The 24,907-nt window shown below is 51.5% G+C and overlaps 3 protein-coding genes and 2 non-coding genes across 6 annotated transcripts; 1 reads left to right on the top strand and 4 right to left on the bottom strand.

Moving 5' to 3' along the window:
- Window positions 1–11,747: 11,747 nt before the first annotated feature.
- EIF3G (eukaryotic translation initiation factor 3 subunit G) lies at window positions 11,748–16,398 on the top strand. The gene is made up of 11 exons (XM_055430046.2): window positions 11,748–11,855; window positions 12,004–12,050; window positions 12,618–12,701; window positions 12,810–12,898; window positions 13,041–13,100; window positions 14,272–14,376; window positions 14,478–14,667; window positions 15,405–15,512; window positions 15,630–15,766; window positions 15,854–15,960; window positions 16,275–16,398. Exons 1-11 carry the CDS (start codon window positions 11,836–11,838, stop codon window positions 16,288–16,290), a joined length of 963 nt encoding a protein of 320 aa, XP_055286021.1. The 5' UTR covers window positions 11,748–11,835; the 3' UTR covers window positions 16,291–16,398.
- Window position 16,399: 1 nt separating this feature from the next.
- Window positions 16,400–19,244, bottom strand: P2RY11 (purinergic receptor P2Y11). Of its 2 annotated transcripts, XM_088839022.1 has the most exons (3): window positions 19,029–19,244; window positions 18,192–18,317; window positions 16,400–17,819 (listed from the first exon to the last, which is right to left on the bottom strand). In XM_088839022.1, the coding sequence occupies exons 2-3, from the start codon at window positions 18,244–18,246 to the stop codon at window positions 16,714–16,716; spliced, it is 1,161 nt and encodes a 386-aa protein (XP_088695148.1). In that variant the 5' UTR covers window positions 18,247–18,317; window positions 19,029–19,244; the 3' UTR covers window positions 16,400–16,713. The 2 variants fall into 2 exon arrangements, with proteins under 2 accessions (XP_088695148.1, XP_088695149.1); XM_088839023.1 differs by lacking the exon at window positions 18,192–18,317.
- Window positions 19,245–19,384: 140 nt separating this feature from the next.
- Window positions 19,385–23,618, bottom strand: PPAN (peter pan homolog). Its single transcript, XM_055430278.2, has 12 exons — window positions 23,527–23,618; window positions 23,268–23,438; window positions 22,649–22,750; window positions 22,383–22,433; window positions 21,762–21,932; window positions 21,027–21,103; window positions 20,723–20,830; window positions 20,485–20,608; window positions 20,320–20,398; window positions 20,089–20,218; window positions 19,849–20,015; window positions 19,385–19,758 (listed from the first exon to the last, which is right to left on the bottom strand). The coding sequence occupies exons 1-12, from the start codon at window positions 23,542–23,544 to the stop codon at window positions 19,547–19,549; spliced, it is 1,410 nt and encodes a 469-aa protein (XP_055286253.2). The 5' UTR covers window positions 23,545–23,618; the 3' UTR covers window positions 19,385–19,546.
- On the bottom strand, window positions 20,907–20,986 carry LOC129559676 (small nucleolar RNA U105B). The gene has a single exon (XR_008686617.1). It is a non-coding gene; the product is annotated as a small nucleolar RNA U105B (small nucleolar RNA).
- Window positions 22,521–22,604, bottom strand: LOC129559667 (small nucleolar RNA SNORD105). The gene has a single exon (XR_008686609.1). It is a non-coding gene; the product is annotated as a small nucleolar RNA SNORD105 (small nucleolar RNA).
- Window positions 23,619–24,907: the final 1,289 nt, after the last annotated feature.

Genomic DNA, 24,907 nt, shown 5'->3' on the forward strand with positions numbered 1-24,907 from the left:
TTGGATCTCCTTGCGGTCCAGGGGACTCTCAAGAGTCTTCTCCAACATAGTAAGTCATTAAATGTTTCATCTTCCTGCTGTTGTAAACGGCACCATGCTGAGCATCCTTGGATGGATTCCTCCATTGTGTCACAAAGGCCTGTCTAGTCAAAGCTATGGTTTTTCCAGTAGAGTTGGATCATAAAGAAGGCTGAGTGCCAAAGAATTGATGCTTTTGAACTATCATTCTGGAGAATACTTGAGAGCCCCTAGGACTGCAAGGAGACCAAAAGAGTCAATCCTAAAGGAAATCAACCCTGAATATGTATTGGAAGGATTGATGCTGAAGCTGAAGCTCCAATACTTTGGCCACTTGATGTGAAGAGCCCGACTCATTAGAAAAGACCTTGATGCTGGGAAAGATTGAAGGCAGGAGGAAAAGGGGACGACAGAGGGTGGGATGGTTGAATGGCAGCACTGACACAATGGACATGTGTTTGAGCAAACTCCGGGAGAGAGTGAGGGACAGGGAAGCCTGGCATGCTGCAATCCATGGGGTCGCAGAGTCAGAAATGACTTAACGACTGATGATCTAATTTATTCTGTCAAAAATCATGACTGAGATTTGAGGGGTTTTAAGCCTTTTTGTGTGTGTCTGTGTACAGTTCAATGGCATTCAGTACAATCATTCTATGGTAGAACCATCACCACTATGTATTTCCAGAACATTTTTATCACCCCAAACAAACTCTATAGCCACTAAATAATAACCCCTCATTCCCCATCTCCCCCAGCCCAGCCCCTGGTAACCTCTCCCCTATACTTTCTGAGTTTCCCCATTCTAGGCTTCTCCTGTAAATGGGATCATAGCCGTCTGCGTCTGACTTCTTTCACTCAGCAGAACACTCTAGGTTCATCCATGTTTAGCACTGGTTAGAACTTCCTTTTTAAGGATGAATAGTACTCCCTTGTATGTATACATATTTTGTCCACCAATCTGTCAATGGACATTTGCATTGCTTCCACCCTCTGTCTATTGTGAATAATGCTGTAGTAAATACCGATGTACAAGTATCTGAGTTCCCGCTTTCAGGTCTCTGGAGTATATACCTAGGAACAGAATTACTTCTATGTTTAACTTTTTGAGGAACCAGCAACAAAAAACACCTTTTTTATAGCATATGTACCATTTTACATTTGTGCCAGCCACACACAGATGTTCAAATCTGTTTACATCTTTGCCCACGCTTGTTAACTTTCTGTTTCATAAATGCCATCCTAATACTGTCTCGTGGTTTTTACTGGTTTCAGGTTTATGGTGTGTGTGTGCGTGCGTGTTCATTTTTATTTTTTTAAATTGTGAAATACATATGATGTAATTTTCCATCTTAACTATTTTTAAGTGCAGTTCAACGGCACTAAGTAATTTCACACTGCAATTACATCAGTACCATCCATCTCTAGAACTCTTCATCTTGTGAAACTGAAACTGTCCCCATTAAACACCAATTCTGAAGGCTGGGGGAAGGACAGATTGGGAGTAGGGTCAGCAGATGCAAATGATTATATATTGGATGGATAAACAAGGTCCTACTGTGTAGCACAGGAAACTTATTCAAAAGCCTGTGATAAACCACAGTGGAAAAGAATATGAAAAAGAATATATACATGTATAATTGATGCAGTTTGCTGTACAATAAACAATACTGTAAATCAACTACACTTCACTTAAAAATAAAACACCCGAACTGCCCATCTCTCCCCTACCTCAGCCTCAAGCCCCCACCATCTACTTTCTGTCTCTATGGATTTGACTCCTCTAGGGACCTCATAGGAGTTGGAATCATGGAATCAGTACTGCATGAAATCATGCAGTCCTTGTCTCTCTCTCTTTTTTTTTTTTTTGTCTTTGTTTTGGTGTTTGGCCATGCCCTGCGACTTGCAGAATCTTTTCTTAAATTTTAATTTTTATTGTAGTATTGTGAAAGTTGCTTAGTCGTGTCCGACTCTTTGCGACCCCGTGGATTCTAGCCTGCCAGGCACCTCTGTCCATGGGATTCTCTGGGCCAGAGTAGTGGAGTGGGTTCCCTTCTCCATGGGATCTTCCCAAACAAGGGATTGAACCCAGGTCTCCCACATTGCAGGCAGATTCTTTACCAGCTGAGGCACCAGTGAAGCCCAAGAAAACTCAAGTGGGTAGGTAGCCTATGCCTTCTCCAGGAGATCTTCCCAACCCAGGGATCGAACCCCCGTCTCTTACATCTGCATTGGCAGATGGGCTCTTTACCAGAAGCACCACCTGGGAGGCCCTTAGGTCACCACAGAACATTGAATAGTTCTTGTGCTATACAGTAGGTTCTCATTAGTTATCTATTATATATAGCAGTGTATATATGTCAATTCCAGTCTCCCATTTCATCCCACCCTCTTCTCCCCTTTCTATCCGTAAGTTATTCTCTATATCTGGATCTCTATTTCTGCTTGGCAAATAAATTCATCTGTACCATTTTTCTAGATTCCACATAGAAGCATTCTGTACAATATTTTTCTCTTTCTGACTTACTTTACCCTGTATGACAATCTCTAGGTCCATCCACGTCTCTGCAAATGGCACTATTTCATTCCTTTTTATGGCTGAGTAATATTCCATTGCATATATGTACCACCTCTTCTTTTTTTTATATAATATTTTATTTATTCATTTGGCTGTGCTGGGTCTTCGCTGCAGTACATGGTACCTTCACTCTGTAGTTGTGACATGCGGGATCTAGTTCCCTGACCAGGGATCGAACCCAGGCCGTCTGCCTTGGGAGTGCAGAGTCTTAGCCACTGGACCACCAGGGAAGTCCCTATACTACATCTTCTTTATCTATTCCTCTGTTGATGGACATTTAGGTTTCTTCTGCGTCCTGGCTACTGTAAATAGTGTTACATTGAACATTATGGTACATATATCTTTGAGTTATGGTTCTCTCTGGGTATATGCCCATGACAGCTTGTAGAATTTGAGTTTCCTGACCAGGGACTGAATAAACCTGGGCCCTCGGCAGTGAGAGCCCAGAGTCCTAACCACTGGACCACCAGGGAATTCCTGGAAGCTCCTTCCCTTTTAAAACTCAATAATATTCCACTGTATGGATGGACCACATTTTGTTCATTCATTCATCTGTCGACGGACACTAGGGTTGCTTCCACCTTCAGGCTAGGGTGAGTCATGCTGCTCTGAATGTGGATGTGCAAACATCTGTTCGAGGCCATACTTTCAATTCCTTTCTGTATATACCCAGAAGTAGAATTGCTGGGTCATATTTCTATTCTGTAGTCATTCTATTTCTACATTTTTGAGGACCCATCATACTGTTTTCCACAACAGCCAAGTTGTTGTGTTTTTATTTTTTATTTTTTGACTTCACCCCATGGCATGTGGGATCCTAATTCCCTGATCAGGCATTGAACCAACATCTGCTGCATTGAAAGATGAAGTCTTAACCGCTGGACCGCTGGGAAGTCCAGATTGTTTTGTTTTGTTTTTAATGAAATAAGTATTCAAAGCACAGATGAAGACTCTGTCTTCCCCGTCTGCTACTTCCTCAGACACAACCATGATGAAAGTGTTGTTGTGTTTCCTTCCTGTCTAGGTTTTTCCACCGTTACCACATGTTCCTAAACTCAGTTATTCTCTGCATCTTTAAAAAACATTAGGTTCCTCTATTCTACTACATGTATCTATCGGCAACCTGTTTTTCTCGAGCACATTTGCAATTTTCAAACAAAAGCAAGCTATAGAAAAAAAGACAACACTGAATCCCACAATGGCCAAAACGAATGGTCAGTGCTTGTTTCTCATTTCTGTGTCACAAGGAAGCTTTTCTAACACCCCATCATCACCACAATGACCACAATCACACACGTATATAATGTGTCCACACTGGCATGCAATCGTTTGCAACTACTAATTGAACACTGACACAAACAATCACACAACCACTGAGCTACCACTGACTATCCCAGCACTGGTTCCAGTGCTGGGCATGCAAGCAGCAATCACACAGACCAACATCATCCCCAACTGTCTCAAGAACAAAGTGGGCAGACAAATGCCACAAAGGATGAGGGGATTTTAAAAAGCAAGAAATACTACAATAAAAATAAAGCAGAGAACATGGGGATTTCTCTGGTGGTCCAGTAGCTAAGACTCCAGGCTCCCAATGCAGGGGGCTTGGGTTTGATCCCTGGTCAGGGAACTAGATCCTGCATGCTGCAACTCAAGATCCCACATGCCACAACAAAGATAGAAAACTCCACTTGGCCAAAGACATAATTTTTTTTTTTAAAGAAATGAATTGGGATGGTCTGACTGACTCTGATCCTTACTTTGTTCCTCTCCAGATTTTATTATTAAAATGCACACATCTTGTATGTGCAGCTGGACTTTTCTACTTGTATATTTGCCTATGTCATCAACTGCCCAGATCAAGAAGCAGAAAATTCCCTTTGCCTGCCTGGCACTGCCAGCTGGTTCCATCTCCATTAAGAGAAGATCACAGATGATTTGTTACTACGGATTAGTTTCGCCTGTTAGGGAATTTCACACCCATGGAATCATATGGTGTCTATTGGTCTGTGGCTGAGACGTGCGTCCGTGTCACTGTATCAGTCATTTGCCTTGCTTTATGGCTACACGGTACTCCATTGTAGAGATGGAACAGTTTGTTTGTCCATGCCTCTGCTGATGGATTTTTGAATTCTGTTATGGCCTGAATTGTGTCTCCCACAAAATTCATATGTTGAATAACCCCCATTATCTCAGAATGTGAATATATTTGAGGACAGAATCTTTAAAAAAATTTTTTTACAGATAAATAAAATGAGGTCATTAAGGTGGGCCCTAAGCCAACAGGCCTGGTGTCCTTATAAGGACCATGTGAAGACTCAGGGAAAAGACAGCCATCCACAAGCCAGGGAGATAGGACTCAGAAGGACATTTTGATCTCAGACTCCCAGCCTCCAGAACTGTGAGAAAATAAATTTTCATTGTTTATAAGCTGTTCGGTCTGTGGTATTTTGTTATGGCAGAAACAAATTCAGATGATTCCCAATTTGGGCCATTGTGAATCAATCTGCTATGAAAGTTCATGTGCATGTCCTAATATGTGGCCTTTTGTGGATGCGTGTCTCTGGTGCTTTTGAAGAATACCAAGAAGTGGAATTCTACCTGTGAGCACCAGTGAGTCCCTTGAAACGGCCACCAAGTTTCCAAGTGGTGCCACACCCTGAGCGTCCACACTCCCCTCCTGACGCCCTTTGGAGAGTTCCTTCTGCTCTTGTCTTTTTTTTTTAATTAATTATTTTTATTTTTGGCTGCACTGGGTCTTCACTGCTGCGTTCGGGCTTTTGTCTCGTTGTGGTGAGCAGGGGGCTCTTCATTGCAGTGGCTTCCCTTGTGGAGCACGGGTTCCAGGCATGTGAGGGCTTCAGCAGTTGCGGCTCCCAAGCTCCAGGTGTGCAGGCTCAGCAGTAGCACAGATGTTTAGTGTTCCATGGCATGTGGGATCTTCCCAGATCAGGGATGAAACCCCTGTCCCCTGCATTGGCAGCCAGATTCTTTACCACTGGACCACCGGGGAAGTCCTGCTCTTATCTTGGCTGCTGTCCTGTGGAGTCTCTGGATGTGGAAAGAATGTTGGTGTGGTGATAAAGGACCAAAAGAATGGCTCAGGGACTGCTTTTCCATCCGACCTTGGATTCAGGCTTCTCCCCACTGTCCTATGCTTCCTCTGGCCCCTTTTATTAGCCCTTAGAAAATACCTGACTTGAAAAAAAATACATGTTCAATGTTTAAGAAAAAGTTTTCCAGGGACTTTCCTGGCAGTCCAGTGGTTAAAACTCTGTGCTTCCACTGAGGCGGGTGCAGGTTTGATTCTTAGTCAGGGAACTAAGGTCTCACATGATGTGTGGTGCAGCCACCACATAAATAAATAAATAGAGAACTAAAAAGAAAATTGTATTCCATACAGAAAGAATACTGAAATGGAAGTACAAGCAAACCTCAGAGATGTTGCAGGCTTGGTTGTAAACCACTGCAGTAAAGCAAATATCGAAATCAATCGATAAGGAAAATACGAGTCACAAATTTTTTTTGATTTGTTTTCTAGGGCATATTAAAGTCATGTTTGGGGGATTCCTTGATGGCTCAATGGTAAAGAATCTGCCTGCCAATGCAGGAGAAACGGATTCAATCCCTGATCCAGGAAGATCCCACATGCTGCAGAGCAACTAAGCCCGTGAGCCACAACCGTTAGGTTTGTGCCCTAGAGCCTGGGGGCCGCAACTACTGAAGCCATGGAGCCCTAGGGCTTGTGTACTCTGCAACAAGAGAAGCCACTGCAATAAGAAGCTTGGGCACTGCAACTCGAGAGTAATCCCTGCTCTCCACAACTAGAGAAAAGCCCAAGCAGCAACAAAGACCCAATACAGTCAAAAATATATACATTTTAAAAATATATACATTTATTTAAAAATAAATAAGAGTCATGTTTGTACTTCCCTAGCAGTTCAGTGGTTAATAGTCTGCCTGCCAGTGAGTCACTCACTCACGTCTGACTCTTTGAGACTCCAGTACAGTCCATGGAATTCTCCAGGTCAGAATACTGGAGTGGGAAGCCTTTCCCTTCTCCAGGGGATCTTCCTGACCCAGGGATCGAACCCAGATCTCCCACATTGCAGGTGGATTCCTTACCAGCTGAGCCACAAGGGAAGCCCACCAGTGAGGAGAACAGGGGTTCGATCCCTGGTCCAAGAAGATTCCACATGCCGTGGGGCAACAGCCTGTGAGCCACAACTACTGAGCTTGTGCTCTGAAGATCCTGCTGTGCAACAAGGGAAGCCACCACAGGAGAAACCCCTTTGGCCCCAACTAGAGAAAGCCCTCACAGTAATGAAGACCCAGTGCAGCCCAAAGTAAATACAATCATTTTTTTTGAAAGTCATGTTTACACTATGTGTACACGTGTGTATGTGCTCAGGGGTGTCCAACTCTTTGTGACCCTGTGGACTGTGGCCCACTAGGCTCCTCTGTCCATTGCATTCTACAGGCAAGAATACTGGATGGGTTGCCGTTTTCTTCTCCAGGGAATCTTCCCGACCCAGGGATCAAACCCACATCTCTTATGTCTCCTGCATTGGCAGTTGGATTCTTTACCACTAGCGCCACTTGGGAAGCCCCATGTAGTCTATTTAAAGTGCACAACGGTATTATGTCTAGAAGAAAAAGCAACTTTTAATAATACTTCACTGCTAAAAATGTTAAATAAGCATCATCTGACCATGCAGGGTTCCCACAAACCTTCAACTGGTAGGAAATCTATAAAGTGCAATGAAACAAAGTATGCCTGTAAAGATGAGGCCAGATCGAAACACCCAGAAGCATCAGCGTTTAGTGGTTAAGGTCCTTCTGGGTAGCCAGAAATGGGCACAGTTATCTCTAACAGGGGTGAAGCTAGTTGGGCAATATTTAGCTAATCCCTTAATCATGACAGTAGTGCTGTTTTCAATTCCAACCCTTTAAACCACATTGCATTGGACGCCTTCTTCCAGCCAGTTTAGTGCACTTGGATGTATATTTCCCGAGGCCCCTTCTAAAAGAGGACATGCACATTTGTGAACATGAAAACATGTTAAAAGGACTTCCCTGGTGGTCCAGTGGCTGAGACTTCAAGTTACCAATGCAGGGTGTGGGGAAAGGGGCCCAGTTCAATCCCTGGTCGGGGAACTAGACCCCACATGCTGCAACTAAAGATCCCACGTGCAACTAAGACAGGGTGCAGCCAAGTAAGTAAATACAAAAAAAGAAGAGATTTAAAACACATATTAAAATACATACATACATTACAGCTCGCATATGTAACACAGGATGTGTGCTATATATTAATATGAAAAATATAATTTTATAGTTTATGTATGTTTATATTTAAATAAAAAAATCAGATGGTAGAAATTTTAAGTAAAACAGAAAAATTTAAAAATAAGCTTCTCTTTCCTGATGGCTTCCTCTCAAAGCATTCTCTCAGCAACAGTTTGATAATTCTGTTCCTAAAATAGCTTGAATGTATCTACATATCTATCTACTATTATTCAGTTCAGTTCAGTTCAGTCGCTCAGTCGTGACTGACTCTTTGCGACCCCATGAATCACAGCACGCCAGGCCTCCCTGTCCATCACCAACTCCCGGAGTTCACTCAAACTCATGTCCATCGAGTTGGTGATGCCATCCAGCCATCTCATTCTCTGTCGTCGCCATCTCCTCCCGCCCCCAATCCTTCCCAGCATCAGAGTCTTTTCCAGTGAGTCAACTCGTCGCATGAGGTGGCCAAAGTATTGGAGTTTCAGCTTTAGCATCAGTCCTTCCAATGAACACCCAGGATTGATCTCCTTTAGAATGGACTGGTTGGATCTCCTTGCAGTCCAAGGGACTCTCAAGAGTCTTCTCCAGCACCACAGTTCAAAAGCATCAATTCTTTGGCGATCAGCTTTCTTCACAGTCCAACTCTCACATCCATACATGACCACTGGAAAATCCATAGCCTTGACTAGACGGACCTTGGTTGGCAAAGTATTGTCTCTGCTTTTTAATATGCCATCTAGGTTGGTCATAACTTTCCTTCCAAGGACTAAGCGTCTTTTAATTTCATGGCTGCAATCAGCATCCGCAGTGATCTTGGAGCCCCCCAAAATAAAGTCTGACACTGTTTCCACTGTTTCCCCATCTATTTCCCATGAAGTGATGGGACCAGATGCCATGATCTTTGTTTTCTGAATATTGAGCTTCAAGCCAACTTTTTCACTCTCCTCTTTCACTTTCATCAAGAGGCTCGTCACTTTCTGCCATAAGAGTGGTGTCATCTGCATATCTCCCGGCAATCTTGATTCCAGGTTGTGCTTCTTCCAGCCCAGCGTTCCTCATGATGTACTCTGCATAGAAGTTAAATAAGCAGGGTGACAATATACAACCTTGAAGTACTCCTTTTCCTATTTGGAACCAGTCTGTTGTTCCATGTCCAGTTCTAACTGTAGCTTCCTGACCTGCATACAAGTTACTATTATTAAAGCTGTACAAAAATTTGTTCCTATAACATATGCCATTTTATACCTTGCTTCCTCTCCTTTTCTTGGATGTATTTTTAACATGACTTCAAGTAGATCTGAGAGAAGGCAATGGCAAGCCACTCCAGTACTCTTGCCTGAAAAATCCCATGGATGGAGGAGCCTGGTAGGCTGCAGTCCGTGGGGTCGCTACGAGTCAGACATGACTGAGCGACTTCACTTTCACTTTTCACTTTCCACTTTCACACATTGGAGAAGGAAATGGCAACCCACTCCAGTGTTCTTGCCTGGAGAATCCCAGGGACGGGGGAGCCTGGTGCTGCTGTCTATGGGGTCACATAGAGTCGGACACGACTGAAGTGACTTAGCAGCAAGTAGATCTTCCTTAAGGACTGAATAGCATTTAATAGATTACAGCATAACATGTCTTTTTTTCTTTTAATATTTATTTATTTGGCTACACCAGGTCTTAGCTGCAGCATGCCAGATCTTCCCTGACCAGGGATCAAACCCAGGCCCCCTGCATCGGGAGCTCTGAGTCTTAGCCACTGGACCACCAGGGAAGTCCCAGCAGCATAACACGTCTTAATCGATTTAACCAGCTGCTGTTAATGAACAGATAGGAATTTCCAGTTTTTGCTATCATGAACAGTACTCCTCGGATAGCTCGTTCTCACACCTTTACATACATCCCCAGGTTTTTCTCACAGGTTGAATTGTCAACTGGTTCAAAGGAAAACATGTATGTGTATTTAAAGATATCATCAATATGCCATTTGAAGAGTTTGCATAATCTCACTAACAGAATACAGGAGTGTCTTTTTCTCTGTATCTTTGCTATCACTGAGTAATATCAAATTCTTACAGCTTTGCCCATCTGCAATGTTCATTGTTTGGATTTTGCATTTCTTGAAGTAAACATGAGTGAGTTTGCACAAATGTTTATTGACCCTTTGTACATACTTTATAATAGTTTCATCTGTTGTCAGACAGCCCTCTTTTTTTTTTTTTTTTTGGTGGTGCCTCACAGCTTGCAGTCCTAGTTTCCTGACCAGGAATTGAACCATGACCCCTACAACAGAAGTTTGAAGTCCTAACAACTGATTAGTACTGTTGTTTAGTTGCTAAGTCTCCTCCGAATCTTTGTAACCCCATGGACTGCAGCACGCCAAGCTTCCCTGTCCTTCACTATCTCTTAGAGTTTGCTCAAATTCATGTCTACTGAGTCAGTGGTGCTATCTAACCATCTCATCCTCTGCTGCCCTCTGGACCACCAGGAATTCCCAACCCCCTTTATTTACTTATTTTTCCAGCCTCCTTCCTGGTCTCCTGCTAATTTATTCCTTCCCACCCTATCCTCTACAGACCCCCAGAATAATCTTTGTCACAAGAAAACCTGGTCACACTGGGTCACCATTCAGAACATGTTAGTGCTTCTCCCACACCCCACACCTGCCTATGCTGGGAATTCCCTGGCAGTCCAGTGGCTGAGACTCTGTGCTTCTGATACAGGGGGCTGGGTTTGATCCCTGGTCACGTAGGAACTAGTGGGAACTAAGAGTCTATGCAGCCAAATAAATAAAAATAAATATTTTTAAAACCTTATATATATATATATGTATAAAAGAGACTATGCTCTTTAGTCTAGTTTTTAAAGTCCTTTATAATCTGGTTCCTGTCGGTCCCAAATACCCACAAATTGAGCACTTACCAAGTGCAGACACCCTGTGGGTGCTGGGGACCCAGAGGTGAATGAAGCAGGCGAATGTCTTTCTGCAGCAGTTTCTACCATTTTTTTCATTATCGTCCCTCTAAAGGAGAAAAATGGAATTATCTTTAATTTAAATCAATGTTAATCTAATTACATTTAATTTCTCCCTAACAATAGAAATTAAATGTTTAGGAATAAGATTTTGTCTGGGAGGGTTGGCTTTGGAGGGCCACAAGTCATTGTCATCTCCAAGTTGTTTTTTTTTTTGCCACGGAACAATTAATTTCGGGACCGTTGGGAGTCATCTCACTCCCACTGAGAATGCATGCAGTAGAGGGAAAGCTGGACAATGAGCAATAAATTAAAGAAAATGGAAAAGATTATATCAGGGAGCCAAGAATGTTACTAGGAATTCCCTGGTGGTCCAGTGGTTAAGACTGCACTTCCACTGCAGGGCCCAGGTCTGATACCTGGTCAGGGAATTAAGATCCTGCAAGCCTCACCATGCTGGAAAAAAAAAAAAAGAAAAAGTTACTCAAGGAGGGAGAATGGTTAGGGGGTGACTTGATATCTTGATCATTTGAATCAGGAAAGTTCTTTCCAGACAAGGAAGATCAGTTTTGGTTTCTTCAGCTGAAAAATGGAAATGATAATTTCCTCCTCACAGTTCCTGAAAGCAGTAAGAACTATATAATTGAGCTTTATTGTCATTATTTTTATTTTTTTAAAAAAGGTAAAAGAAAAGGTCCGGTGGTTAAGACTCAGTGATCCCAATGCAGGCGCTCCTGGTCCAGGAACTAGATTCCACATGACGCAACTAAGATCCAGCGCAGCCAAATAAATAAATAAAATTTTAAGGTAAAAGAGCTGAACCTCTATTCAGCTATTAAGAGTAGCCTCTCACACAGCCGGCGCCTCGACCTCCGTCCGTAGGGGGCGCTGTGGGGTGCTACGGCTGCTCTAGGCAGCGGAACCGGAAGTCTCTTTCACCTCTTACTTCCGGTCTTTGGCCCAGGCTTGGGCTGCGTGGAGAAGGTTTTGCAATGCCGACCGGAGACTTTGAGTGAGTCTGGGTTCGTGGAGGAGGTTTGAGAGTCAGACTGGGAAGTGGGGGACGGTCCTAGGAGTAATATGGAGCCTGGGTGCGTCGAGGCCGCGGGAGCCGGGCCTCGCCTCACTCATCCCTCCTTTTGACAAACTTGTCCCCGCAGTTCGAAGCCCAGTTGGGCGGACCAGGTGGAAGAGGAAGGAGAGGACGGTGAGTCTACTTTGTCTCCTTGGATCACCACAGCCCGGCCTCTCCCCGCCGCCCCCAGGCCGTCACTGCTGTCTGCTCTCATCCTCCACCCTGGCACCGCCGTCAGACCCTGCCTCTCCCCTCACGGCCAGTCCCTTCCCCGCGCCACTCTCATTTGGGCCAGCCTATCTCCAGTTCCATATGTTCACCAGCCATCCCTTCTTCTGCCATGCCACCCCCCAAGTCCTTGATGCCAGCGCTGCTGCTTCCCTACTCCGGGGAGGAAATTGTAACAGTCACACTCCTGCCTTTGTATTAATACTAGCACCCGGATGCCTATGGCCCTCCACTGCCCTCAGGCCAGGGATCCCCTATGCTTCTCATTGCTGAAAGTTACTCCTGGCTAGCTCCGTGTCCCTGGATGGCTATCCCAAGACACTTCCTGGCCAGTCGTCTGCCCTTGGTCCCACCTTTCTCAGCTCCTGGTGCAGGCGTCATCCCAAAGGTCCCTCGATTTCAGCTTGCGAGTTCCTGTCCCTTCCCCCCGCCCGCCCAGCTGACCCCAGTTCCCTCCACTCCCTGTCACAGACAAATGTGTCACCAGCGAGCTCCTCAAGGGGATCCCCCTGGCCACTGGGGATACCAGTCCAGAGCCTGAACTATTGCCAGGAGGTGAGTGCCTGACTCCACTCCAGCCCTGGGCTGTCTTTCTCCCCAGCCTCCTTCTGTCAGGTCACTATTACCCAGGGCTCAGTTCCTTTGTCTCTTCCCCTCTCTCAGCTCCACTGCCGCCTCCCAAGGAGGTCATCAATGGAAACATCAAGACAGTGACGGAGTATAAGATAGATGAGGATGGCAAGAAGTTCAAGGTGAGGCTGGGGAAGAGGTGGAGCCCTTTGCTTGAGGGGCACTTGGACTAGGAGAGAGTGGTGGGTTGGATGTCTTGATGAGGAAGATCTGGCTCTAGGAACCTTGAGCAGGAGGCTCAAACCTTTCTCCTCCTATCCGCAGATTGTCCGCACCTTCAGAATTGAGACCCGGAAGGCCTCAAAGGCTGTGGCAAGGAGGAAGGTAAGACCCTTCTCCCCCTGTCTTGGGGGCTCCTCCAGGGCTGACTCAGAGAAAAAATAGTTCTTTTCCCCATTGCCTTCATTTTTAGAAGTGGGGTTTAACTGTTTGTGGGCTTCCCTGGTGGCTCAGTGGTAAAGAATCTGCCTGCAATGCAGGAGATGCTGGTTCATCCCTGGGTCGGGATGATACCCTAGAGAAGGGGATGACTACCCACTCCAGTTTTCTTGCCAGGAGAATTCCACGGACAGAGAAGCCTGGTGGGCTACAGTCCACAGGGTCGCAAAGAGCTGGACATGATTGAGAGACTAATGCTTTTTTGTTTTCTTCTAATTTTTTGGTTGTACCACACAGCATGTGGGATCTTAGTTCCCCGAGCAAGGCTTGAACCCACACCTCGTGCATTGGGAGTGCGGAGTCTTAACCCCTGGGCCACCGGGGAAGTCCCCTGTGTGTACCTGTTTTGTTGGAGCAGAACTGAGGCCTGTGTGCAGTCCATGGGGGCCCTGAAAAGTCCAGCAGGTGCAGGAGTGGGGGTGGAGGGGTTGGTTCTTTTTTCTCTTGGCTTGTCGCCTGGGAGGAACAGAGCCAAGCCCTCCTGTGCGGTGGTCGTAGCAGTGGAAGTGACGGCAGTAAATCCATGTTGCATGGTTACCTACACACCCTGTGTTAGACCCAGCTGCTTCGTGGGAAGTATTTTCTCATTCAGTCTCCCGAGCATTTCGGAGGTGTGGGGAGCATTGTGGTCCCTTATAGGGGAGGATGCCGAGGTGCAGGTTGTTTAAGGAACTCAAGGCCCCTGGAAATCTGGGTGATCCTGCACACCCCTGAGTATCACTTGGTGGGAGCTGGTCTGTCTGTTACCTGCACAGCCCCTGCCAGGGGTTGTTGGCTCTGAGCCTGTTTACCCCTGAGCTTCAGTTCTCTCATCTGTAACATGAGGCTGAGAGCTGCCCCTGCTACCTCCTGGAGCTGGCACGAAGCTGGGGCCTGGCATGCCCTCAGGGAACAGAAACTGTCATCGTCGCTTCTCCAAGGAGCATTTGAGGAGGGCGGTGAATGGGGTTCAAGACCCACCCACCCTCAAGGTGGCTCTTGTTAAGTCTAGGGTGCAGATGGAGGGGGTCCCACTTATCCTTGCCCTGACCTGTCCCCCATCCTGCCTTGAGCTCAGAACTGGAAGAAGTTTGGGAACTCAGAATTTGACCCACCAGGGCCCAACGTAGCCACCACCACAGTCAGTGATGATGTATCTATGACATTCATCACCAGCAAAGAGGTAAGTGGGGTGCCTGGCTGGGGGAGTCAGTGGCCAGGGTGTTGGTGGAGGCAGCAGGGAAGCGGCTGCCCCATCTGAACTGCCCCCACCTGCCCTGCCAGGATCTGAACTGCCAGGAAGAGGAGGACCCAATGAATAAGCTCAAGGGCCAGAAGATTGTGTCCTGCCGAATCTGCAAGGGTGATCACTGGACCACCCGCTGCCCCTACAAGGACACGCTGGGGCCCATGCAGAAGGAGCTGGCCGAACAGCTGGGCCTGTCCACTGGCGAGAAAGAGAAGCTCCCCGGAGGTGCCAGGGCCCTGGGATACGGCTGGCAGGCTTGAGGGTTGGGGGGAAGAGTGGGAGTGGAGCACAGGAATTGCTAGCATCTCTGGGAGTCGTGGGTCCTCACCTGGGGTCTGGACAGGACCACCACTGTTGGTGGTTATCACCTCCCACAAAACAGCAAGGCTGTGGCCACAGCCCACATTGGTTTGTGTGAGAGACTGCAGGTGGGTGCTCTGCTAGTGACGTCACTTGCCTCCCTGTTGGGATTTGTGAGCCTCTAGTGAGCACGGCTGCAGGTGTAAGGACATCACGTGTGGTGAGGGGAGAAGGCTGTTCTCGCAGTGTGTCTGTCCCGACTGGAGCCTGCTGTGTTTGCACACGCACACACAGTGGAGTTCTATACTTGTGACTCGTGTGCACAGCCACTTGTCATCTGTCCCAGGGACGGGAATCTGGGGGCTGTCGCTACCCTGTGTACCTGTGATGGTGTGTGTGTGAGGCTGGGCATTTTCTCAGTGTGGTTTCTCTTGCTCTTCCTGTGCTGCTAGCAGGCAGGGCATGTGGGTGGATCAGCTTCCTGGATGTGACCTTTAAGCACTTTTAGTCCTTTTAAGACCTTTAGCCCTTGAAGAGATCCTCCTGATGCCTGTGGTTTGAGAGAGAGGGTGTTTGGGGCTGGATCGTTGCCGGAGCGGCTAGTGTCCTGGACCAGGCCTGTGCCAGGGGAGGCTTGACCTAAACTTGCTTTTCGTCCCCAGAACTGGAGCCTGTGCAGGCCACTCAAAACAAGACTGGGAAGTACGTGCCTCCGAGCCTGCGCGATGGGGCCAGCCGCCGTGGGGAGTCCATGCAGCCCAACCGCAGAGGTGAGGCGGGGAGGGCACCCCAGCGCTGGGCTGATGTGTGGGCGGGCACCACCTGTACCCTATGATTATCCACGGGTGGGGTCGGCCCCTCACCGACGCCTTTCCTTGCCTGCCCAGCTGACGACAATGCCACCATCCGTGTCACCAACCTGTCTGAGGACACTCGTGAGACCGACCTGCAGGAGCTCTTCCGGCCCTTTGGCTCCATCTCCCGCATCTACCTGGCAAAGGATAAGACCACTGGCCAGTCCAAGGTGGGCCAGTAGCCGTGGGGGCGGGGTGGGGTCCTGACTCCCAACTGTGCCCCGAGCGTTGTCGCTGACCCCTGCTCCCTCCCCCAGGGCTTTGCCTTCATCAGCTTCCACCGCCGGGAGGACGCTGCACGTGCGATCGCCGGGGTGTCCGGCTTTGGCTACGACCACCTCATCCTCAATGTCGAGTGGGCCAAGTAAGACCTCTGCCCTCCGCCACCCCTCATGGCATCGTGGCTGATACTTGGGCTGACTGTGGTCCTCACCAGGGTTGTCCTGGGGCTTCGTGGGTCTTGACGTCCTTTGCTTCTCATGGAGGGTCCCACGCCCCAAGGCCTGTCTGGCCCCTGGTGTGCTCTGTGCCTCCACCCCATCTTTTCCTGCCCCATCCCCTCTCCTCCCCATTGAGTTCGTGTTGTGTGTGTAAGATGGGTGGTGGTCCTGGGACACCCTAAAGGGTCTAGAGCTCCCCCACTTGCCATCTTCACCCACCTTATACTTCCCTTTCTAGGCCATCAACCAATTAAGCCAGTTGCTGCTGTTGCTGCTCAGCCCCTGGCCCCGGGACCCTTCAGTGACAGAAGGCAGCCTCCTGGAGCAGGGGGCTTCAAGGGCAATAAAAAGTCTAGTCTCTAGCGCTGTGCTGGTCCATTTATTCCCTGCTGTCAATCACACTGTTGTGGGTGGGGTCAGCCCGCCCCCGTCCCCCTGCCCCTCCCACATCATGGGTTTGCTGCGTGGCCCTGCCCAGGGTTAGTGGTGTGAGTGGAAGCTCCTGCAGCTCTAGCATGGGCACCCCCTGGTCCCACTGGAGGCCTTTCTGTGGTTAGGAAGTAGGGGCTCCTGGCCTGTTGTGGGGCTCGGGGCCGGGGGCCTGCTCTTTGCCTGCATTCTGCTGCCGGGTTCCAGCATCTTGTGATGAGGAGGGGGCTGAAGATGGGCCAGTCAGGTCACGGGCTCAGCTCGAGGGACTGGAGCCCTGAGGTTTGGGGGGTGGCTGTGACGTTGAGGTGCAGGGCTTGACTGGAGCACGTGGTGTTCTCTTGGGTCTGGCCCTGCCTGCAGCCTGGGCAGTGTTGGCAGCAGCAGTCCAGGCTGGGCACCACAGCCATGTAGAGTAGCGGGTGGATGCAGATGGCTAGGGGCACTAGGCCCCGCGTCACCTGGTGGGCCAGGTATGTCCTTTGGGCCAGTGCCTTCACCGCCGCGGCCTCACTCACAAAACCCGGGCAGAGGGCTTGCCAGCGCAGCCGGGCGTACACGTTGAGCACCGCTGTGATGTAGTAGGGCGCGTAGGAACTTGCATAGAGGGCCACGCCGCTGGCCACCAGCACCCCCACCTGCAGCTTGTTGGCTGCTGTCATGCCATGGCTGTGCTGCACGGCCCGCCCCAGGGCGCCGTAGGCTGCCAGGGTGAGCAGCAGCGGCAGGCCACAGCCCAGGGCCACCAGCACCAGGCTGTAGACCCGGTAGGCCTCAAGCTGGCTGTCATCCGCCGTCCCCAGGCACTTGATACAGGACCCCGGGCTGGCCACAGAGCACTGGCCTTCCTGCTGGGGCCCGCTCAGGTGAGAGAAACTGAGCGTGGGGGCAGCAAGCAGGACCGCCAGCACCCAGCCAGCAGCGCTGACAGCCCAGGCGTGCTTGGGTCGCAGTTGGCTGTGGGTGAAGAAGGGGTGGACGATGCCCATGTAGCGGTTGAGGCTGATGCAGGTGATGAAGATGACGCTACCCAGCAGGTTGCAGGTGAAGAGGAAGCGCTCCAGGCGGCAGGCAGCCTCCCCATAGCGCCAGTGCTTGGGTGGGTAGAAGTAGGCAACCAGGGGGGGCAGCGTCAGGGCATAGAGCAGGTCGCTGACTGCCAGCTGGGCCGAGAAGATCACAGCTGGGGGCCAAGGGCGCTGCTCCCGGCTGCAGAAGCGGTATAGGGCCAGGCTGTTGCCGGCCAAGGCCACCAGGAACTCAGCTGCCAGCATGGGCCACAGAAAGTCCTCTTGGAGGCCACTAAGGATGCGATCTGCAGCCTCCAAGAAGTTGACTGGGCACTTCATGGCACCTGTGAGCAGAGGGTGTGACTTATCAACCCTGTCCCTCACTGTGGCTCCCACTGTGGCACCCTTACCTATTGTGTGCCAGGAGCCCTTTGTTGGCATGTTTCCAGAGTGCTTTTCCACACTGGGGGCGGGGGGGGGGCGGTGCCAGCCACAGCATCTTTGTACAGAGGGACTCAGAGGCCAAGGAAGGTTAGAAGCCCAGAGTCCATTAGGCTGTGTCCTGGGGCAAGAACTAGGGATGCACATAACCTGGCATTGACCACCAGAGCCATCAGGGCCTGGGGCAGAGAAACAAGAGCCCAGGAAGGGTCCCACCCCCTCCAACTCTTAAGTTCCACGTGTCAGAGTCTGTCACCCCAAAAGTCACTACATACCTGGACCAGGAGTCTGGTCCACCTTGGTGTCCCTGCTCCTACCCTCATCATCCATCTCTTCTCACAGCCTCCAAAGGGCACCTGAGTCAGGTCACAACCATACACTCCGACTCTCTCCCTACCTACCTGGAAGAAAAAATCGGTGCTCACTGGAAAAACCAGTGCTCATCTCTTCCCACAATGCCCTGAGGGAGCTGCTGCTCCCACCCTACTCACTCATTTCCGGCTTTCACCAACCATGGTGTCCTGGCTGTTCCTTAGGGCAAAACCTACCTCAGGACCTTTGCACTGGCTGATGCACCAGGCATCCCTGGAGGCAGTCCCCCTCACCTCCTCCTGGTCTCGGGTCCTGAGGTGACCCTAACCTGGCGACTGCTCCCCGTGGTCCCCTATCCTGCTTATTTTTCCTCCACAGCTCTATCTCCATCTATATGACCACTGTAAGGAAAATCCCCACAACTTTCCCTCCTGAGGGCAGAAGTGCCCTGCTCCTGGCCTCCCCATGCCAGCACCCAGGACGCAGCAATGGAGGGGAGCTGAGCTCTGTAGTCTATCCTTCACACACACCAATCAGCCTCTGCTTTCTTAGGAATGGCCTGGACTCCTGGCTGGTGCAGCAGGCTGGCCATGAGCTCCGTGCATGTACCCCTTCTATGATTCAGATGGCTCCTCCACTTTCACTTCTGCCTTCCTAACCCATCCCTCTGGTCTGGGAGGAAGTGGGTCCAGCAGTGATTCTTTACCCATCCCCCCACCACCCTCTAGGACCTGGCCACCTCCACCCCCAAGGCCCTGGATGTGCCTGGGTTCACTAGCCTGGTAGCGCTGGCTTCTCACCTGAGATGTTGCTGGCTGAGGCCTGCACAGCCTGCCTCTGGGTCTGCAGCCACACTGTTCCCTGTGCAGCGTGGTCCCTTCTGAGACAAAAGCCACTGGCTCCTCCCCTTCCCAGCAGCACCACCTTCAGCCCGCGAAGTGGGCCTGGGCACACGCCTCACTTCCACTTCCTGCTTCCCTCCTTCTAACAGCACCCAACCTCCAGAGCTGGTTCATCTGCTGTGGGGGCAATGGGTAGGCTAGGGAGGGGTCCAGGACCCCAGGGCACCACAGGAGGGTCACACCTGTGTCACCCTGGCATATGAAATAAGCCACTGCCCAGATGCAGACATAGGCCTGCCATTTCAAACGCAGACTCAGCATCATGAAAAATGAGTTTATTAGAGGGGAAGGTGGAAAAACAGCTCTCCTTTATGAAAGGAAACCGAGGGCTGTGCCTGGAGGCCCATGAGGGGAGCCCAGCACAGCATCTCTCAGGCCCCAATCTGGGGCGTTCCATCTGCCACCCAGGCTTGGCCTCAGGCTGCTCTCTTGGGTAGCCGAGGTCGGCCTTGCCCACGGTTCCTGGCAGCCCCCCTGGGTCCCACCTTGGCCTGGGCCCCTGGGCCCCTGCCCTTGGCCTTTTGAGGCCTCCGATCACTGCCTCGGTCCAGCTTCCGTTCCTTCAGCCGCTGCTTCTTGCCTGGGGGCCCAGTGGGCCACCTCCTCTTGACTGCCTTTGGAAACATGTCTGCAGGGAGAAACGGTGTTAGGGCCACCAGGGTGCAGGGACAGACAGGCCTGTGGTACCCAGGTGCCCTGAGCCCTGTCTGCCACACACCTTCATCAGGTTCCTCGCCCACAGCCTGGCGGAAATACTCGGCCTCATCCTCTTCTACCTCTTGCTGGCTGGTCCCCTCTGCCTCTGGTGGGGCCCCTGGGTCCTCTGCATCGCTGTCCCCATCGGCCTCTGCCCGCACCCGCTTCATGCCCGCCAGACTCTTCTTCCTGGAGGAGGGACATGGGTCAATGTGGCAGACTGCACCTGGGACCCCGCCCCAGCTGCCTGGTGACCACACACTTGTGAGCCTCTCGCTGCTCCCGCTTGCGCCGAACATTCTGGGCCTGCTGGTCCTGTCTCTGGGCCTTGAGCCGCAGCTTCTCCTCCTTGGCAGCCAGGATGGCCTGGAGCTCCTCCTCTGTTTTGTGTACTGAGCAGGAAGATGGTCACTGAGCTCTTCATCCTCAAGACCCAGCTGAGCCCACCCGTGACCAGGCCTCGGGCCCCACTGTGCCCCGGCCCCGCCCTCACCGAGCCTGTGGAACAGCACGTTGCCCTCTCCGACCCCCTCTTGGATTTTGATGAGCTCCAGCGTCATCCGAGGCCCAATCTGGAGGGACGGCAGAAGATGGGATGGGGTGTCAATCCTTGCTTGGGGGTGGGGGAGCTGCCGGTCTGCCCCGTGCTGGGCCTCACCTCTGTGAGCCGCACGGCGCTCTGCTGGGCCCGCATGTTGCCACGCCCCGCCACGGCCTGCGGCAGTTCTGCGATGTTGTGCTCGCCATCTGGCTCTGCCTCGCTCTCCGACAGCCCTGCGCCCCTGCGTGGGGCACATGAGGGGCTCAGCAGGGGCTCCTAGGCGCCGAGGACAGCTTTGGGGTTCCCTGGAGTGTGGTGCCCCTCACTCCCCACCTCCAGCCCAAGTCCTCCTCACGTGGCCAGCAGTTCACTGATGTCCTGCAGGCGACTCATGTTAGGGAATTTCTCCTGGAGAAGCTTCTTCATCCCACGACTGGCACCCACAGGGACCACCTTGATACTGCTGCAGGGGTTGGAGGGAGGCGAGGACGGGGGTCAGGGCATGGGGTCACAGGTCAGCTCTACCCTGCCAACCCTTTCCACAGTGCGTCAGCGCGTTTACTTTGAGACTGAGCAATCACAGAATCTCAGCAGCAGTGCTGTCATCAGCCGCACGTGGGGCCATGCACACCGCCCCCAATTCCCCACTGAGAACTCACTAGTGACGGAAATCCAGCTCCTGGGAGTCAGGGTTGTAGTTGATAAGAAGGCAGCGCTTGATGGTGTTCAGGTTCACCTGGGAGAGACAAGCGGGCATGGTGCCTGGTACGGGGCCCACGGGCCCATGTGCTGGAGGCCCTGAGCAGCCCCGGGCAAGGCCACACTCCAGAGAGGCGGCCGGTGCTGCCAGCACTGCAGGGACGGATGCGGCTGCAACCGGTGTCCACGGGCTACCCGGGGCTAGAAACCCAGCTTCGAGGCCTCTTGAGGTAAAATTACCCACACTGGACACCCTGATGACTGGCATCTAAAAAGCCTAATCTGAGACCCACTGATGCCAGGGATCAGGAGCCGCGGTTCTGGAGCCAGGCAGATTTATTTAAAGAATCCAGTCCTGCCTTCTTGTCCTTTGTATCTAACCTGAGACTAGTGTCTTCACCTCTGTCAGCCTTAGTTTCCCTCTCTGTAAAATGGAACACACTACTTAGCTTAGATAGGCATTCAATGAATGCACCTTAGGAAATAAAGTACCACAGACGTTATTTCCCACCTGCCAGATGGGCGAGCAGCTCAGGGGGAACCTCCTGCCCAGTGTCACAGAGAGTATGAGTGGGTTTAGAACTCAGGACCCAGAACTCTCAGCCTTAGGGCTGGGAGGCGAAGACTGAGCATGAGTGTGGTCCTTGCTGCCTGCTTCACCTACACTCACCTTCATCACACATGGCCTAGCTCACCTTATGCACGTTGATGGAGGGGAACAGGTTCTGGAACATGGTGGCCATGAGCTTCACGTGCATGCCATGGGGGCCAAAGCTGTTGAGCACCAGGAGGGGTGGGTGGGCAAACTGCTGCTCATGCATGCGGTGCCGGCGTAGCGAGGAGACCACATCACGCACCAATGTGTACTGCAGGGTGGGGTGAGGAATGGGTGACCACCCGTCCAGCACACGCAGCTGGTGCAATCCCCAAACCCAGCTCCTGCCCCTCAGAGGCCTCACGTCACCTCTTGTGTTGTGAAAATTGCTCAGTCGTATCTGACTCTTTGCGACTCCATAGGCTACACATTGGAGAAGGAAATAGCAACCCACTCCAGTGTTCTTGCCTGGAGAATCCCAGGGACAGGGGAGCCTGGTGGGCTTCCGTCTATGGGGTCCCACAGAGTCGGACACGACTGAAGTGACTTAGCAGCAGCAGCAGGCGGCTATACACGCAGTCCATGGAATTCTCCAGGCCAAAATATTGCAATGGGTTCCCTTCTCCAGGGTATCTTCCCAACCCAGCGATCAAACCCAGGTCTTCTGGGTTTGCAGGCCAATTCTTTACCAGCTGAGCCCCATGTCACCTCAAGTCCTTACCTTGTTGATCCGGAAGGTCAGGGTGGGCCCTCCTGGGAGACGCATCAGTTTCTGCAGAAGAAAAGATCTGTGAGGGTTGAGGTATCTAATTCAGGAACGGGGTTGTGGGGGGCGGGGGTTGGGGTGAGAAATGGAGACCACCGCCCATCTCTTCAGAGCGTTTACTTTGAAGCCAGAATCACGGCAGCTCAGAGGCACAAGGGTCATCATGAGAGCTGGCAGCGGAGGAGGGTGTGGGGCATGAGGGGGCGAGAGCATCCACTCACAAAGTAGACGTTGGTCTCTGTTTTGCTCACAATCAGGAAGTGCGTGACCCCAAGGGGCCCAGCCACTGCTACACAATCTTTCAGAGAGTTTTTCTTCCGTATCTGGAAACGACAAAAAGAAAAATGGACGATCACAGATAACCTCTTATTAAGCAAAGCCTTTAAGCCTAACCTATTATGCCATTCTTGCACTTAACCTTTTAGAGAACTAGGGGGAGAGGAGACTGGAATGCTCTTGGCCTCTAGAGCCAATCAGACTTTAATTGAAGCTTCTGTCTCTTGACACTGCATCACCACATTTTTCAGAGGGCCCACCTGTGAGGCTCAGCGAGGTTAAGTAACTTGGTTCGGGCCTTTGAGAGAAGCCAGCTTTGCTAACTCGAGTCCCCTCTTAACCATCTGCCTTAGGCACTCAGCCAAGCTCCAGGCTGGGTGCGTTTATCTGCTCGCCCTCGCTGCTGCCCCTCAAAGCCCTGAGAGGCAGGCACGACGGTCCCCATAAGTATCCCTTTCTCCAGCCAGGGAAACTGAGGCCTCCAGCGGTTTCGAGGATGAAAGCATCCCCGCAACTGAGAAGACAAGGCCCAGGGCGGGTGGAGGTGGGCTGGGTGATGCAGACCTGCAGGCGGGTGGCGGTGAGCGGCTCCATGACCCGCCGCAAGTCCATACTGAGCTGCTGGACGCTGCGACCCACGCGGCCCCGAGCGAACACAAACGAGTGCGGCTGCGCCGCATAGGCTTCGAGGTTCCGGAGATGGGCCTGGGCGCGCGCGCGCTTCTGGTGCCGGGACTGCGGGGACGAGAGGTAAGAGGTGAGCCCCGCGGCCGCTGGCGAAACCCCGCTCGCGCTGCCCGCTTTCCAGGCCGCCGCGACTCACCCTCCCCGATTGTCCCATGCCGCCGTCCTTTCCACGAGGCCTCGACTGCCGGCTGCTTCCGGCGCCGCTCCGCTCACTTCCGGCTCCGGCGAGGCGACGATGTGAGGCGCCGCGATGACGTCACCAACAGTGCATGCGCACCAGGTGCGGGAGAAACGTCCTCGGAGGGGTTGCTGTGGAAACACCGAGGGCCTGTTTCTAGTGAAACCAGGGCGGGGCCATGGTTCGAAATGAGCCGCTGGTTCGAATCCCGCCTCGGCCATTTCTATAAGCTGTGCGATTTTGAGAGCCAAGTTCTCCACTCTGAGGCTCCTAAAATATCCTAAAGGATCATCATGTCCTCTCTGACCCGCGAATTAAGAGAGATGATGTGTTCACAATACTTGGCACCCTGGCGCCAGGCACTTGGGAGCCTGAGAAGGGGGTAGCGCCTTGGCAGTTATTCGCTTGGGCCCCCAGCTCCTGAGGATCAGCTGTCCCTCGCAGAGGCCCTGTCTGTGGACTGGCTGGGGAATGGAAACTCCACATCACCTTCTGGAAATTCAGGGCAAGGCAGGCGCTTGGTCAATAATTCCCCCCCTCCCAGTTTCCGCTCAAAGCCCCAGTCTTGGCCTCAGGCCTCTGGCTTCTTCCCCAGAACCTTCGGGTGGGGGAAGAGATTTCCCCCAACATCTCTCTCCCTGTTCCATCTGTTTCCTTCCCCTGTCTCCCCTCCCCACTCTACTCCCCTGCCCCATTTGTCTCCCCACCATTTGCTTCCCCTCTCCTGTCTCCCCACTCCAATTTTTTCTCCTCTCCCCACTTCTGTCTCCCCCTCCCTGTCTTCTCCCTGTCTGCCTCCCTCTCCCCAGCCTTGCTCCTGCCATCAGTTGTCTTGTTCATCATCTATAAATTTCCGTCTTTCTCCTCTCTCTGCCCCTGTTCCCATTTCTCTCTTCTCATCTCTCTCTTCATCACCCACCTTTCTCCCCACCTTCCCTATGTCTCTCCTCTGTCTCCCGGACACTCCCTTCCACTAGCCCCTCTCCTTGACTTCTGAGGTTTCTTTCTCTGCAGCCAAAAGGGGGAGCCGGCGGAGACTACCAGTGGGGGGGCGGAGGGGCCCCAGCCCAGGCCCAGAGCCCAGCCTGGCAGCATCTCTCAAATCTGGGCCGACCATTTCCTCCTTCAGCCCGGGAGGCCACTAGGGTTACAAGCTCAGGACAGTAGTAACCGGGAGAGTGTGTCTGCTGGTCGGGGAGGCCTTCTTACAAGGAGACCCTAGGCCGGTGGGGGCTCTACGTGAGTCGCTTTGTACTTCTGAGAAATGAGTGTGTGGTTACTGCTGCCTGTTTTCGTCCTTGCAGGACTTGACCTGTGTGAGGATGTGAGAGTGTGGGAG

Source organism: Moschus berezovskii, chromosome 8 (assembly GCF_049115385.1).
Source record: "Moschus berezovskii isolate FMDL1 chromosome 8, NW_MosBer_1.0, whole genome shotgun sequence".
Classification (NCBI taxonomy): Eukaryota; Metazoa; Chordata; class Mammalia; order Artiodactyla; family Moschidae; genus Moschus; species Moschus berezovskii.

Coding starts and splice junctions, on each gene's coding strand:
- EIF3G (XM_055430046.2), top strand. CDS start 11,836: ATGCCGACCGGAGACTTTGA. Junction 12,899..13,040: donor AGGATGGCAAGAAGTTCAAG/GTGAGGCTGGGG, acceptor TCCTATCCGCAG/ATTGTCCGCACCTTCAGAAT. Junction 14,377..14,477: donor CATTCATCACCAGCAAAGAG/GTAAGTGGGGTG, acceptor CTGCCCTGCCAG/GATCTGAACTGCCAGGAAGA.
- P2RY11 (XM_088839022.1), bottom strand. CDS start 18,246: ATGGATGATGAGGGTAGGAGCAGGGACACCAAGGTGGACCAGACTCCT. Junction 17,820..18,191: donor GGACCAGACTCCTGGTCCAG/GTATGTAGTGAC, acceptor CTCTGCTCACAG/GTGCCATGAAGTGCCCAGTC.
- PPAN (XM_055430278.2), bottom strand. Junction 21,933..22,382: donor TGACCTTCCGGATCAACAAG/GTAAGGACTTGA, acceptor CCCACCCTGCAG/TACACATTGGTGCGTGATGT. Junction 20,609..20,722: donor ATCAGTGAACTGCTGGCCAC/GTGAGGAGGACT, acceptor TGCCCCACGCAG/GGGCGCAGGGCTGTCGGAGA.